The sequence below is a fragment of the Durio zibethinus genome, chromosome 26 (genome assembly GCF_047325235.1).
Source record: "Durio zibethinus cultivar Kanyao isolate XHJ-2024 chromosome 26, ASM4732523v1, whole genome shotgun sequence".
In the NCBI taxonomy this organism is placed as follows: domain Eukaryota; kingdom Viridiplantae; phylum Streptophyta; class Magnoliopsida; order Malvales; family Malvaceae; genus Durio; species Durio zibethinus.
Window position 1 is genome coordinate 3,471,902 of NC_143187.1, and position 16,441 is coordinate 3,488,342.

General features: G+C 33.8%; 1 protein-coding gene across 4 annotated transcripts; it reads left to right on the forward strand.

Annotated features, from left to right (window-relative positions):
• Nucleotides 1-994: 994 nt before the first annotated feature.
• On the forward strand, nt 995-16,352 carry LOC111274514 (RAD3-like DNA-binding helicase protein). 4 transcript variants are annotated; one of them, XM_022859210.2, is made up of 23 exons: nt 995-1,169; nt 1,608-1,849; nt 3,170-3,353; nt 3,979-4,060; nt 4,212-4,359; nt 4,582-4,738; nt 5,098-5,381; nt 5,528-5,573; nt 6,424-6,565; nt 6,662-6,816; nt 7,465-7,556; nt 7,644-7,742; nt 7,839-7,907; nt 8,733-8,819; nt 9,041-9,100; nt 9,206-9,330; nt 9,921-9,978; nt 10,046-10,151; nt 11,065-11,127; nt 12,299-12,366; nt 12,466-13,071; nt 14,445-14,590; nt 15,537-16,352. In XM_022859210.2, exons 3-23 carry the CDS (start codon nt 3,212-3,214, stop codon nt 15,610-15,612), a joined length of 2,811 nt encoding a protein of 936 aa, XP_022714945.2. In that variant the 5' UTR covers nt 995-1,169; nt 1,608-1,849; nt 3,170-3,211; the 3' UTR covers nt 15,613-16,352. The 4 variants fall into 4 exon arrangements, with proteins under 4 accessions (XP_022714945.2, XP_022714946.2, XP_022714944.2 ...); XM_022859211.2 differs by having other exon boundaries at nt 3,193-3,353; XM_022859209.2 differs by having other exon boundaries at nt 3,205-3,353.
• The last annotated feature ends 89 nt before the right edge of the window (nt 16,353-16,441 follow it).

The following is a 16,441-nucleotide window of genomic DNA, read 5'->3' on the forward strand; positions in this document are numbered from 1 at the left end:
TAATTTAAAATTTTCACAATCATGATCAAGCAAAAGTAGAAGATTATCACATAGTCCATTTAGATATATATATATATATTTAAAAATTAATAGATTAATATATTTAAAATTTTGTATATTACCATTTTAAAGTAATTTATAAAAATGAAAAAATTTTATTGATAATTTATGAAAGAATAATATTCTTTTAAATTCAACTTTAAAAAATATGATCAATTTTTTCATTAGCTAGTAGTATATATATTATAAAGTCATGATGCTTGTAAATTTTGTTACTTAAAAATTCAATTTATAGTTTTGCTTGTGGAGAAAATATGATTCATAAATGAAATTATTTAAAAAAAAAAAAACTTAAACATATTTGACAATTCATGAATCATGTTACATTTTTTAGAAATATTTTTTAATTTTTTTAATTTCAAAATTTTTAATTTTAATATGCAATTAATGATATGATGTTCACTGTATTTTTTTTTATATATCAATATTTTATTGAGAATTCATGTCACATAAATAAATTGAATAATAATATTAATTCAAAATATTAAAATAAATGATAAAATTAAAATAAAAATACGTAATTATAAATTTTATTTTTTTAATTACTAAATTGGCAAAAAAATATAATACAAGTATCAATTTTATATTTTATCCTAAAAAAATTTCACAACGTTATGTTATAGCTTCAATTTCTTTTGAAACCCATGGTTTAAATTAATATCTTGCTCACCGGGAAACTCATTTAAGTCTAAATTAAATTCATGATTAAAAAATATAAAACTTTAATTACAAGTAACAATGAATCGACAGCGTCTACTCTTACCATATTCCTTTTGATACAAGCAGATTTCTTCATTTTCATTTTTTGGACTGTTAAACGACAGCGTCTCAGGAAATAAGCCCCTATGCTACTCGGAAACGCAATGGCGGGAAAAACCAACTCACATCTGTTTCCTAGGGTTTATATACACCTTTCCTGTTTCTCAATCCAAACAAGAGAACGAAGGTAAAACCCGATCATTTCCAGTCATCCACTTTCTCGGATTCCAAACAGAAAAGAAAAGACAATGCCAACATACAAGTTGCGGGGAATCGATGTTGATTTTCCGTTCGAAGCCTACGATTGCCAACTTGTTTACATGGAGAAAGTTATTGAAGCCCTCCAAAAGGTCTCTTTAAATTTTGTGTTATTATTATTACTTTTTTTCATTTTAGTGATACGGAATTTCATCTGTTAGTCTAAGTAATGGAGTTGAATCTACAGAACACTGCTTACGTGTCTCATTTTCTTCTTTTTTTTTTTTTTTTTTTGAAAAAGACATAAAAATCATATTTTAGTTTATTGAAATTAATTAACTGCTTAGGTTCTTTTTTGGAAATGTGTTAACAGAGAAGAAAAGAAAATTTTGATATTGTTTTAAAATATGGGTATGCAAATGAAGGGCATTTTGGTCGTTATTGCTTTTATTTTGGGGCATAATTGAGTTGGATGTTGATGTCGGGTGATCACAAATAGTTTCTCTGAGTTCTATTTTTCTGATACTCTGGATTGGTGGTATGAATTTTGTTAATTTAAAGTGTATTCATTTTGTTGTTTTATGTGGCAGAGGTGTAATGCACTTTTGGAGAGTCCTACTGGCACTGGGAAAACTTTATGTCTTCTCTGTGCCGCATTGGCCTGGAGGAAAAGTTTGGGTGGTTTTTTAACTGGGAGTAGTCAAAAAAAGAGTCAATCTGATGTGGGATCATCGCAATCTCAGGCTGGCAACCTTCCAACCATTGTATATACCTCACGTACTCACAGCCAACTGCGGCAAGTTGTTCAAGAGTTGAGAAGAAGCAACTACAGGTCAGAGTTGATTGTTTCACTACAGGATAATAAATGATTTAGTTTTCTTTACTGCTGGCTTATCATTCCAGTTGTGTTATGCATGTTTTGCTGTAGTGGGGGGTGATTAATATGTTTTATGAGAAATTTAACATCATCACTAGTTAACTACATTATCTTAGTTTTATTTGATCTTGCTCAGTCTTTGTCATTACCCATGTTGGAGTTGCATTCATATCTGACACCTCAAAGTTGGCATAAATATGGGGGGTGTGATTATCAAAATTTAAGGACAAATTGAAAGTGCATTTGTTGTCACATACTCATGTATGACATCCGCGCATTAGTCAAGCAAGATAAATTTTGTTTTTTTCTTCAATAGTAGATGCATTTGATTGTGAAGAAGAAGAATACTTTTTCTTTAGCGTAGGTTGTGAATATGGTTGACTAAAGTCTGTTGGCCGCCTTATGAAACATGTCTGATTTTGGCAAAAAATTCCATTCTCCTTGAAAACTTTTGTCTAATTCTACAAGCCAGAGCCTAGGAAGAATCCTTATGATCAGATAACTACTGGCCCTTTTTAAAAAAAAAAAAATAGTTTATGAATGCTGGATTTTTATCTTATATCTGTTTTGATAATAAAAGAAGTGTAACCTTGAGATGATATAAGATGCTTTGGAGCTGAGCAATAATGAAACTCTATTAAGCCATATGTTTGCAAGCTTATTCAAGTTGGGGATAATTTTCCTGATACTTAGCTTGTTTAATAAATGAGTTTTCCATTGCAGCTTGAGCTTTGTTTAATTATTAAGGCAAGTTGTAGCTGTTTGTGAATTATTAGATTAATTTGCAGCCTGATTTTTGTTGGTTTTTGCTGTGGAGTATCTAAAATCCTGCTGTATTTCTTGGAAATCTTTTCACTCTATGTTTCAACTTCAATCATTGTTAAATTTATCTGCATTTTACTGTTGCCTAACCAGCAAGTTGTTTTGTTTTATGATCAGTATTTATATGAAAGATTGCTTGTCTAGAAACACTAAGTCTTAAAGAAAAAAATCTTGAAGGTATAACACCATTTGGATTTTCATTTCTTTGAATGCAGCCTAAAATTTGCTTTCCTTTTATTAGAAAAAAAAAGATAATGGTGAAGATACTGCAGATTTCTGACCATTTGCTGTGATATATCATTTGTGAGGGAACTTTTGAGTCTTGTTGTCAATCATCATTGTTACAATATGTTCTTAAGCTTGAGAATTAAAAGATTATCCAATAAAGAATCTTCAGAGGTAGCAGTAGACATTTGTCTTGTTGATATTTTATATTTTGGCTTTTGAACTTAGGATTTTGACTTTCTGAATACTAGAGGATAATACAGGCCCAAGATGGTAGTTTTGGGATCTCGGGAGCAATTGTGCATACATGACGAAGTAAGTTTACTTCGAGGAAAAGCTCAGACAAATGCTTGCCGTTTCCTTTGCAAAAAGCATCAGAAGCATTATTGCACTCATTTTTCTCGTGTTGCTGGTAATTGTACTATACTTTTTAGCATCGATGTCCTTAGACATAGACATGCCAATGCAAGAATGTATCAGCATCTATAGAATAGTCTGTTTGTTTTCAACTTTAACTCTGATTTGATGTCAACTTTTATCTTATGTAGACTGGCAGCAATTATCTCCTACTAATGAGGCTTATAAAGTAATTTATAGAAAAACAAAAACTAAAAAGGGGAGGAGGTGGATTTTGATTTGGGCTTTAGAGTGTGTACTAATTGTTATGCAATGCCTATGTATGATATTTACAGTGCTGTTAAAGTTTTGTATCTCATTGGATTGTTATCCTATCTCCAAGAAGAAAGTAAGAAATGCCTATCAATGTTGATTCATCTTGGTATCGCAGAAATTGTGTAACTTTCTTCTTGATAAGTCTCTTCAAATTATTTACTTGATAATGGTGATTCTGGGTTGATATGAACAATCTGGAAGAGTTGAGATACTGTTGTATTCTCGTCTTCTCAACTGTACATTTTGTATTGTTTCCAGTGAATTGAGCACTTATTTCTCTAGTTTCTTTTTTTTTTTTTTTTAAGTTTTCTTTTAGAAGTATTTCAGTGCATCTGTTGTTCACTATTGTTGTTTTTTTATTGTAGATTATATGAAGAACAATCCTCATATTGGAGATGAACCTCTTGACATAGAGGATTTGGTGAATATTGGAAGAAGATTTGGGCCGTAGGTTTCTGCAGTAGTGTTCTCTTTCCATAGTTAATATGGTTTTTTTTTTTTTTTTAAATGCATGCCTTGTTCTAAAGCCCCACTGCTAACTTTAGTATTGCTGACAATATTTGCTTACTAATTTATACAATTTTTTTTTTTCTTGAAGGTGCCCATATTATGTATCACGAGAGCTCCACAAATTTGTTGATATTGTATTTGCACCTTACAACTATCTTATAGATCGTGACTATAGAAGATCTCTTAACCTTGAGTGGGAGAACAGCATACTGATATTTGATGAAGCTCACAACCTTGTAAGAGGAAAATATGAAATTTGTGACTGAACATATGTGTAAATTTTAAAGATAACATAAGTGCTGCTGCTAATTTGTATTCTTTGCCCATTTCACTTTCTTCCTTTCACTCTTGGAATTTAGTTATGCAAAAAAATGACATAGGCCAATCGATCTGATTGGTTGACTTTCTGCCTTCTGCTACATGAGCTTAGCTACTGACTTATTGGGAATACAATGCAGGAAAGCATATGTGCTGATGCAGCCTCTTTTGACTTGTCTTCTGGACTTCTGACAGCATGCATTTCTGAAGCGAAAAATTGTGTTGACCTAGCTGTTGGAAGGCGAGAAGAATCAAATGATAAATCAAGGAATCCAGATAACTTTGCGATCCTGAGAGGTAATTTAATTTGTATATTGAGAATATGTCTACATTGCTGTTCTTACAAATGCTTTTGCATGCATCTATTTACTATTTACTACTTTTCACTATTTTTAAATGCAGTCTTTTTTCTTGGATGAGTTTGTATTTTTCCTCCTGTGTTAAGTAAGCTTTGGTTCTTTAAGTTGAGGATGTTATGGTTCCAAAAGAACTTTCAGGCACTTTGCTGGCAGCTTCAACTTAATTGTGTTTGATTTTCATCATATGTATGTATTCATGCATTCATGCACGTGTGTGTTAATATATATATATATATATATATATATGGTACATCATCACCAGATATTTCTTTAGTGCTAAACTCTGCATATTTGCAGCTCTTCTTTTGAAACTTCAGAAGCGAATTGCTGAAGTGCCCATTGAATCCAAGGAACTTGGATTTACCAAGCCTGGGCCATACATTTATGAACTACTTTCTGATCTCAATATCACGCATGAAACTGCTTCTAATCTTATTGATATAATTGAGGATGCTGCTGTGCTGCTCGAGGAAGATAAGCAGCAGGATGCAAAGGGAAGTGGCTGTAGGCTGGAAAGCATCAGCAGCATCCTTAAAAGTATATTCAGAGATAAGGGCAATGGTCATGCTCATTGTTATCGTGTAAGCTTGGAACTCAATGCTTTGAATTAATGTAGTTGAGATAGAGTGGATGTCATTCTCATTACCTTGTCTACTGTAGGCTTGTTTCCATGTTATTCATCCCTATATTAGGCATTTTAAATTTTAACTTTTCTGGTTGATTTCAGGTTCATGTGCGAGAGGATGAGGTGAATGCTACAGATATCTTCAAAGGTAATTGAGAGACCGAATTGTTGGCATTTGTCTTTAATTTGTTCTATATATGTATTTTCCCTCTATGTTTGATTTGACGTACTTCTCTGTTAAATCATGTTTACATTCTTAAAATATCATTCTGATTGTCAGGTGTGAATATATGACAAATGGGCATATTAACACTACCTTTTGTAGGAACCTCATGAAGAAAATTCATTTTATTAAGAAATACATAAAGGAATAAGGTTATTTTTTCTTTCTTTTTTCCTAATCTAAATGAAGCACTGACTGGGACAGGTAAGGATTTAGGAAAAAATGAACAATAAAAAACTTGAAAGCTATTAGTGTTTATTGGTGTATGCATGTGACTTTAGTCACAACATGCTGGAGTTAGCAGGAGTTTGTAGTCAGATCTTTTTGTCAGCAACAAGGTTCTTGTTATTTCCATGTATCTTGTTCAAAACTCTGCTTATTATGGTCGTATAGAATAGAGAAAACATTTGGTTGCAAGATGAGAATCTTCAATCTTCTAGCCTCCTATATACCAAAAATGGGCAGATAAAAGTAGCAAGATTTTTGTGCATAAAAAAGTGCACTATAGGTGCAAATTCTTTCTTCTTGTAAAGTTCTATCTCAAAATTTATACGGTTGTTATTGGAAATATAAGTCCATTGTTTTCCTTTTCTACTCTGAATTTGTTCACTTTTTGACAACAATTAATGTGCTTCATATAGCTTCTTTGGTACAATAAAACATATTAGGGCAGCATAGTGTTCTGGTCCTGGAAACCAGTATGCTGCTGCAATGATCTTTTGATATGCCTTGTTGTAAAAGTTAATTATATTTTCATCTATTTGACTTTTGGCAGGTAAGTCATCCAGGACACTCAGCTGGTGGTGCTTCAATCCAGGAATTGCTATGCAAGAGTTCTCCAAAATGGGTGTTGGATCTATTGTATTAACATCTGGTACATTATCTCCGTTGGATTCATTTGCACAAGAATTGAAATTGTAAGTTGCACGGTTTCATTTTTTCTACATCTGTTATGCTATGTCTTTATTGAATATTAATTACTAAAGAGAAAATTCTTTTGCTTGAAATCTCAGAGATTTTCCTGTTCGGTTGGAAAATCCTCATGTGATATCCTCAAATCAGATATGGGCTGGAGTTGTCCCACTTGGTCCATCAGGTCGCCCCTTCAATTCATCTTACCAGAATCGTGATTCTCCAGAATACAAACAAGAACTTGGGAATGCTATTGGTATGTGAACATTATCATTGGTAATAGTTTGATGTGCTAAGGGCAAAACAATCAGTACTAGGCCATGGATCTCTTCACAGCTTTTCAATACAGTGAGCAATTTGAACATTATTGGTTGTAGAAAGGCTATCGATTGTCTGCAACTTGATCATGTTATTGGACTAGAGAGAATGCATTGAATGTACAATTGCTATGAATAAAGGTAGGAGCAGGTCATTGTTATTTAGATAAAATGTGCAATGAGGGTTGCCAATATGTCTATAGCTCAGTGGCAGACCATTTGACTGAAGATAAAGATGTGCTATGAGTTTCTCTAGCCTGGTGGGCTAGGTAGACAAATCCAAAAGATTTAGATTTGGTAAAGAAAGAGCACATTATTTAAATGAGGGAATACTAACTACGGTCTAATGCTCTGATTTAAGAGGGCTTTCTAAACTTCTTCATAAAAATAAGTTGTTCACTACTTTCCAAGAAAGAAGCCCTTTATTTAGCCACATAGGTTTGATGTGTTGTGCTCAAATTGTGCAGTGACGCCTGTCCTATGCTTCAGTTTATGACAATTGATGACATAAAGGTTTGCTTCATTAGTCAGAATGTTTCAGTAACAGTATCCTTTTTCCTTTTTTTTTCTTTTTTGAAATTTTCCAGTCAATTTTGCTCGAATTGTACCTGATGGACTGCTTGTATTCTTTCCATCTTACTACCTTTTGGACCAGTGCATTAGTTGTTGGAAGAACATGGTAAGACCTCGAAACAAGGTTAGAGGAAATAGGGAAGTGAATCCATTAATTTTATCTCCATAGAACTTTATGTTTTTCTCCTTCCAGGGTAACGGAAATTCAAGTACCATATGGGAAAGAATATGCAAATTTAAGAAGCCTGTTATTGAACCTAGACAATCTTCCCTGTTTCCTCTGGCAATTGAGGTAGCAGATACATGAAAATTTCAATTAATTATTATTTTTTAATATTTAAACATAATCAAGGACTTCATAGCTGATAATAGTCTGTTTTCTTATCAGGACTATATGACTAAACTGAAGGACACCTCCACTTCTGGAGCAGTATTTTTTGCTGTTTGTCGTGGCAAGGTATGCTCTCATCCAAAGTTAATGCAAAACTTTGTTCTTGCACCCGCCAGACATTCGTGGTGACAGAAAAGAACTGTTGAATCTCTTTTGGCTATTTTCAGCTATAAATTGTTACTATGGGAAGGTTGTTTGAAGGCTTTAACGATGAACTTTACAAGCTTCTTTACACTCTTCCCATGTAGTAGGTTTTGCTTTCTTTTATCAAATAGCAAATACCAGTTGTGTTAAGGCCTCTGGAGTCAGTGGATATTTGACCAATGACTCTTCTTCTGGCTCCAATATGGTAAATAGCTGTGTTATAAAAGTTCCAAAATATGTTTCTAGCACTCTTGTCTGTTTTTTTTCTTTTTTTGGATAATTCACTGTCTGATTTCTCATTCCTTAGTAGCTCATTTTTGTATGGTTAGGAGATGCAGAATTTTAGTGAAATTAACCTATTATTCCTCACTCCAAATACGGGAATGAGTTTTGCACCTTGTATGTGGTACAAAACCTTGGAATAACTGATGGAGTAATTTTCTTTGCAATCATGAACTTCATCTTTATTATTACTCATGCATGCTTGCAGATTCTCTAGATCTGTATAACAGTGCAATTAGTTATAATTTATAATAAAGGCATTGACTCAGGCAGCATATCTTTGTTATTTTAGTGAGGGCTCTAATGGTTGCCAAGTCTTCATTAGTGGTATCTTTGTGTTTTGTTTCTTTTTTTTTCCTCAAAGGCTTCTCGTTTGAACTAAACAAATTGTTTTGATTCTTCATAGTTCCTAATTTTCTTTCTGAAGTCCATCTACTATGGTTGATTTTTTTTCTATTTCTTCAGGTCAGTGAAGGATTAGATTTTGCTGACCATGCTGGAAGGGCAGTTGTCATCACTGGGATGCCATTTGCCACAAGGACCGACCCTAAGGTTTGGTCATGCTTAGCCAGTTCCCCCAGTTTCATTATTGACAGTCTTCATTCTTTTTGAGCTTTGCTTTTCCTAAATTTGTAACAGTGGAATGAGCATCATGTAACTATTTTGGCTATTAAAGGCGTGTGTGTATGCTTGATAAGTGCACTTACTGACATCACATTACCATTTTAACCTCCTTATTCCCTTTTTATTTTTTCTGATTGATAATATGACAGGTTCGTCTCAAACGTGAGTACTTGAACCTACAGGCACAATCACCCAGTGAAGGATGTAAGGTGATGAATGATGCAGATATTGCTTGAGGAAAGATGTCTTTGAAGCTTTAAAATTTAAATGTTTTTCGTTGTTAAAGTAAACAAAATTCGTACTAATGTCCTCAGATGCTTAAGTTGTTAACTGGAGAAGAGTGGTACAATCAACAAGCATTAAGAGCTGTAAATCAGGCCATCGGACGTGTTATTCGTCACCGTCATGATTATGGAGCGATCATCTTTTGTGATGAGAGGTTTTCGTCTTCTATGTCCTTTTGATCTTTCATCTAAGCATTTGTCCATGTTGTAGTACTTATTAACGCTGTACTTCCTAAGTTTACCTTGACCAGCCTAAGACCTGACCGAGTAAGAAGGAAAAACATTCCAAAGGTTGGAAAACTAAAATCTGAGCTGTAAACTTGGGAAGTTAAAGGTCCACAAGTGCTTTGTTTTTGTGAATTGATCCATTTGTTCTGATTGTGAATTATTCACGAAGTTGTTCTATATAATTTTGAGCTGCTCAGCTGTTGATTATGTTCAAATTGTTAGGTCTTGCTTTGTTGTAACATAATATATATAACACTTGTCAGTTAATACCTGCAGATTATATATGAAACTTTTTATTTTTCCGTGTTGTTTTAACTGGTTTGCTGGTTTATATATTATTGATTACTATTTGCATAGAATGTTCTTATAATCTATTTACAGAAGGAACTGCATGGTTGAGGTTTTCAGGAATTTTCAACTGTAAAATGCATTTCCTCTAAAGCCTTGTTCTCCTTAACTATGTCAACTTATTATTCATTTGCTTTTTATGGTTACTTTATCTCTAAGATTTGTACAGGTTTGCTCAACCAAGTCGTCAGTCTCAAATATCACTTTGGATACAGCCTCATATTAAGGTATACTTCTGGAAAATGGAACAACCCTTTTATCCTATGGCTTCTGCTAATTCCTCTGCTTTTGCAGTGTTACACCAAATTCGGGGATGTTGTTTTTACGCTGACTCATTTTTTCCGAGATGGAGTAAGCTATAGTCCTGCAAAGCCAAAACTAGCAGGCCAGGAAAGCATGGGTTAAGTATCCTTGATTTTTATGTCTATCTCAATCTTGTAGTGTCAAAAATTATTGAGGGAGCTGTTTTTTAAGCCGAGCTTCATAATTTTTAGTCATAAAAATCTGTAGTCTGAAGTTTGTGCTCTGTAATAAGACTGCATATTTCCCCTTCCATATTTATTAATATGGAAAGCTGAGCTTGTCATTGTACGTGGTGCCATTTCTGTTAGGACTTAGGACTGCTTGACTCTTCTTTCTCCTCTTCTGATTTTGACACCATTAAAAATGTCTTTTCCAACCATCTATATGGATCATATAACGTCATGGTGCTTTTCTTAGGACCACACACTGCGTTAGATCAGTAAATAAGATCTTTTTCATTTTTTCTGCACATCTTCTTTGGTCTTCCCCTCCCCCTTGACATGACCATCTTTCATGAAGTCACATCTTCATACGAAAGCATTAGCAGGCTTCATGTCACTTGTCTAAACCACCTCTCCAGATTTTAAGATTCAGCTAAATTCCTCTGGTACCACTGTTGGCAATCATGAATCAACAATTATCATGGACTAGGAGCATGATGTAAAATTTTACTGTCAAGTAATTTTTAAGTTATGCATTTGTCAATTTGTGAACATAACTATTCTTTTTTTTTTTTTGGATGGATTCTTCAATCAATACAACCATTGTAATGAAAATCATAAGAAATGTTTGTTTTCACTAGAATGCGTAAATTTCTTGTGGTTGATTTGAATTCACAGTTACTTTTGCTCACCTTCAATGGTGTTTGGCTTAAAATTAAAACTAACTTCTCTAATTCTTTACTGACCTTGGAGGGTTCCATATTTTTCTGATTATAGCATTTTCCGTCGTGCTGTTGTGCTGTCACCAATAATGCCTTAATTACATAACCTCTTCCTATTTTCATGCAGACCTTAGTCCAAGTTCTGCTACAAAATCAGTTTCGGATGAGGGCATCAAGGAATCTTCAGCAGGTAGCATAACCTTCTATTCAGGATCTTTAACTTTGGTACATGGTGGTGTTTTCTAGTTTTCTGTCCTCCTTGATTTTCTTCTCTTTGATTTTACATTTTCCCTCCTTGTCCTAGACCTGACAGTAATTATAAGTTCAATTCAGTTACTCTAATGACTTCTTTAGTTATTTTACATTTCAGTTTTAAATTATCAAAATGGAAATTATTTAGGAAATTGTACAATCTTATGCTGCTGAAGTTTTAAATTCTTGTCTTGCTACATGGGAAATTTTGAAATGTCATGTTTTCTTACTAAGATGAGGTAAACAGGTGGCTAACTCAAAATTCCACTCTCCATTCATAAAGCAACTTTAATCTGGTAGTTTAAGGCCATATTTGTTGCATATGATTATGGATAGGATAGGATCATCCTATACCATGTTTGGTTTGTGTCTAAAGAAAGGGATAGAATTGAAAGGAGGATTAATTGTTTTCTTGACATAGGATGATTCAATCCTCCCAAAGTGGAGAGGATGAATCCATGAGATTAAATTTACATGTCTTATTATACCCTTAAAAATTACGTCAATAATTTAAATTGTATAAACTTTGTAAGAAGTATAATTTTGACCAATAAATAAAATTATTCTATCTTAATCTTGGTACACTTCAAACCCAAGATAAGATGACATTATTTAATCTAATCCTATTCATAATATCATCTTATCTTATTGTATCTTTTGCAGCAAACACACCCTAAATGTACATATATGATTTGTTGTTGTGTCACAAATCGCACCTCATGCTCATCATATACTAACCTAAACTGGTGTTATGATAATTGATGGGATATTATGCAATTGATGAGTCAGTTGTCTTTATTTTATCTTATTTTGGGTGCATGGATAACAAAAATACTCGTCTTATTCTATATAACCTATCCATGTATGATATCCAATCCACCCATCCAGAGGATCATAGAATCTATCTGTGTAGATTAATTAATCTGACTAACTTTTCAATCCTTCTGTTAAAAGAATAAAAATATTGAAAAATGTAGCATTAAACAAGAAATACCCTATCCAATCCTGTACTTTGTACCAAATGAGAACTATATATTCATCATTAAGTGAACTATTTGACATGTGTAAATGAGAAATTATACTGCTTATGCTGCTATTTCTTTATACAGGAAACAGAAGGGAGATCAAAACTGCTCAGCCTCTGGACGAATCTTACCTGGAAAGGTTCCCTGCTTTGGTATCTGTCATTTTCTATGCACAACCTCATCTTTTTGATTAATTTGTATTTCATCTTTTTCCTTCATATAAATTGTGTCTTAATAACAAGTTTTTGCAGTCTACATCAATGGATCAACCTCGCTCCAAAGACAAATTATCTTCTCTTTTAGAAGTTAAAAGCAGCAACAACTCACACCAGCTCAGAGATATTCTTCCTGCCAATCTCTCATGTTTCACTCCTATGGACATGAAAAAGTTGAAGAGATCAAGTAATCTAATGGTCAATGAGAAAAAGTTGTCAATTACTGGGAGGGGAAAAATGCAATATCAGAATCATGATGTAACTGATTTGACTGGTGATCTTTTATTGGAAAGACAACAACGTAAAGAGCAACAGTTACCATCTTGTTCTGTGAAGAAACGCAAAGTACTACTTATAGAGCATGACTCTTTGCAGCATGATAAAAGTTCCAATGATTATGCATCAGATGCCCAAAGATCAGAGACAAGTGACCTTCCTTTCATAGTCAGTTCAATGAAACAGGACAATTTACAGATTTCTGATACGAGAAGTGTGCTGGATGGTAAAGTTCATTTGCTGCATAAGGACGATGGAGCTGCAGAGGTGGATGCTAAGTTTCTCAATCAGAAAAGCAAAGGTGTTCACTTAAATGCTGAATCACATGGTGCCAAGGAAACAAAAGGTTCTGCTTTTCTGATTCAGGTAAAATGTTTCTTCTTTTTCTTCCAAAATTTCTTTTAAATGTTTTTTAGCAGTTGAAATATTTAGTTGTGTTGATATTTGCTTTGATTCTATTTATCAACTATGTAAAGGGAACTCATACCAGACCCTTTTTTGGCACAAATACAAGCCATCATGCTAACTTTAAAACATATTGAGTTGTCATGCTTTCTAGGTGACATGAAATTGCAACATTCTTGTTCATGATTTCATATCCAATAATTTTTACCAATTCAAATTTTAATGTTAGGTTTATCTTATAAACTACTATCTCATTTCTTCTGTTCATCAACCAAATGCTACCTGAAAAGTGTTGATTGACATGGTGAATATGATTATTGGTTTTTGTAAGAGTTAATACTTATTCTTTTTTTACTTGGCTCCTTCTCTTAATCTTTTTTTTTTTTTTAAATTACAAGGCATGAACTGCAAAAACCCTAAGTTTAAATGTTCAAAGTGTCAGATCTGCAAACTGATGCAATAGGATCTTACCTCCTTAGGAAAAGCTGTGTGATGTTGGACTTGAGTATTGAATTGGGAAGGCCTAATGTGAAAATGATGGGGCAAATTCAGGAGTTTGAGAAAATATGAGACAAAAACAGAGGAGCCTGATTGAAAAAACAAAAGATCCAGCTGTAATCAAAACATTTGGAAAGAATTTGATAAGTATGCATGGGAACTCGAAGAAATTACTTAGGATACTGAATTAAGAACTATGAAATTATTGTGAATGTTTCTGTCATTGAAGTGAAGGTTAGAAAACAAAGTCTTTTTTGTTGCCGAGACCAGGTCCAATGGTTAACTTTGTTCCTGCCCTCCACTCTGAATCTTTAAATTTTCTGATCTTCTATTTGCTTTAGGTATATGCTGATACCTGATGAGGTTTAGTGATTTTCTGTATTGGAGTGACTGCAACAGTATCTTTTGGTCATTGCATACCACTTCACTGAATTTTTCACTTCGGAGAAAGCAGGCACTTTAAGGGGCTTAAGTGACTGACTTTTTCTTTAATTTTATTGGATGTGGGAGTGGGGTGGGAATGAAATATCTTTTATAAACATCTCAGGAGTGTTCTTTTGTAAATTTTGGAATGGTGAGTTCATAAACACATCTTTGGAGCCTCTGGAGAAATTAATTGAAAAGGAACTGGCTTATCGCATATCACATGTTCCTTCCTGTTTTTATGGTTGGAACTGGCTTCTCTGGAATGATTTTTGTTAATTTGTATTTTGCTGTTTTCCTCTTGATATTCACAATACCAAACAAACTTTTGCTCATTTGTTTCATTTTCCTGATAGCATTTATCTAATGGTTTTGGATTAAGGATGTTTTCTGAAAATTCCATTGCCTTACAGGTGAAAGAGAAACTTAGTCCTGCAGAATATAAAGAATTTGTGGGGTTTATGAAGGCAATGAAGTCCAAAGTGATGAACATTGGAAACATCATTCAATGCATTGTGGGATTATTTTCAGGACCAGAGAGGCTTCCACTTCTTGAAAGGTATCCATCTACTCTATATGGTTGTCACCGTAATAATAGCATTAAATATGAAGTTCGGATTTTGTTTGTGATGCATTTTGCTTTTCATGTTTCTGCTATAATGGTTCTTCCAATATGTGAGCAATCCAAATTCCATTGTCAGCTGGGTATCTTGAAAAATAATTTTTAATATATCTTCCTTAGACATTTCAGGAACTCATTGTCCAGTTAATGTCATGATGCTTCAAACCAGATTGTGCACTTTTAGGTGAAAAAATTAAATTCCTATTCTTGGTATGAGTTAATGTTTGTTTTTAAAGGGTGTTCACAGCCCAAGCACATGGAAGTATACTTGACAAGCATCAAAGGAATATGGGGACAAAGGGAAGAAGAATGTAGTCGGTTAAAAGGAAAAAAAGGTGAAACCATGAGTAGAGAAAACAATAAAGTCATATTAATGAACTCAGAAGAAATAACCAAAATCATGTCTAGCATAAACCGTGAGGAAAGTTACCTAAGCCTTAATCATAGTCAAAATGCTCCACTGCATTGGGTAGCCACTACTCTTTCTTGTCGCGGTTCCCTCACATGCTGAAGAGGAACTACCATTCGCCATTCTTGCTGGCAACGTCCTTTATCCTCACTCCTCTCTGAAACCCCTTGAAATGTCTTAAGCATACTTCAACATTTTGGGAAACAATCTAATATGTTAAAGCCTTAGAGGCTGCAGCCATCCTCAGAGGTCTTATAATTTAAGAGGGATACCTGTTTGCAACACTCGACCAAGAAACAAGTTGCATGAACACTTTGCTTTTTACATACCTAGACTGCTGGCATTGGTTTCCCTAGGGTACCTGATATTCTTTAGCATATCATTCGTTTTCCTAAAGTTTTTTTTTCCTTGTTAGCGTGTAACTATTATCTGTTATTTTTACTGGATCTTACACTATGTTGTCATCTGTAACAGATTCAAGGATTTTTTGCCTGCGAAGTATCATTCTTTATATGAGCAGTACCTTGAAACAAGTAAAGAAAATGTCTGACAATCAAATGAACGAAACTTATCTTGTCCTAACAGTTATTAGGGGATACCATTTGGCAATTTAATGATTGTTCTGGGTGGAAATGGAAGTTTGAGACTTGGATACATGATAATTTCTGGAGCAATGATCTCTTGGAATGTCAGAAAAGAGAAGAATTAGGACAATCATTGTGGAGGGTTTATGTGAAGTATACTGCAGCTTTTCACAACTATCAGAAAATTTTCCTGCAAAATCATTATTCATTCATGTCTGGAGGACAGTAACTTTTAGGGATGTTGCACTTTGCAAGCCCTCTTCCAGTATTATTGTTTGGGGCTACTACTATGAATATGAAGGATTGCACTTGGTAATAGCTGACTTTTTGTGGAAAGCAAAATCAAGCCAACGGAAACAGATTGAAGCTAGGAAATTTTTTGGGGAGATGAGATTGAAAGGCAACCTAACGTTGTTGCTTCCTGATTTGTGTAGCGTGTATCAGCAGAGGCAACAACCTGCAAGATGGTCACTTCTGTCAATATGACGGTACTCACTACTTGAGTATCATGACTGTTATATTATCTTTTTTGGTTTTATGTTTCATGGTATTTGTCTATTTGTACAATACAGATAAAAATAGGCAGTCAACGGCTCTTAATAGCTGTGATCTTATCTGAGTCAATAACATTTATATATTTCCTAAGTTCAAATCACATAAACCAATATATGCATATATGTGCATTTTTAACATGCATGCATGTAAATCTTTGAATGGTGCCTTAACCTTTTTTTTTTTTCTCTAGTAGGGTAAATTGGCAATCTAGTTGCATTTTCTAGCCATTGATTTTACTTT

Excerpts from the sequence above, each read along its gene's own strand:
- LOC111274514 (XM_022859209.2), top strand. The coding sequence starts at position 1,068 with ATGCCAACATACAAGTTGCGGGGAATCGATGTTGATTTTCCGTTCGAA. Across the intron at positions 3,354-3,978 it reads TCATTTTTCTCGTGTTGCTG|ATTATATGAAGAACAATCCT; the intron begins GTAATTGTACTA and ends TTTTTATTGTAG. Across the intron at positions 14,591-15,536 it reads AGGCTTCCACTTCTTGAAAG|ATTCAAGGATTTTTTGCCTG; the intron begins GTATCCATCTAC and ends CATCTGTAACAG.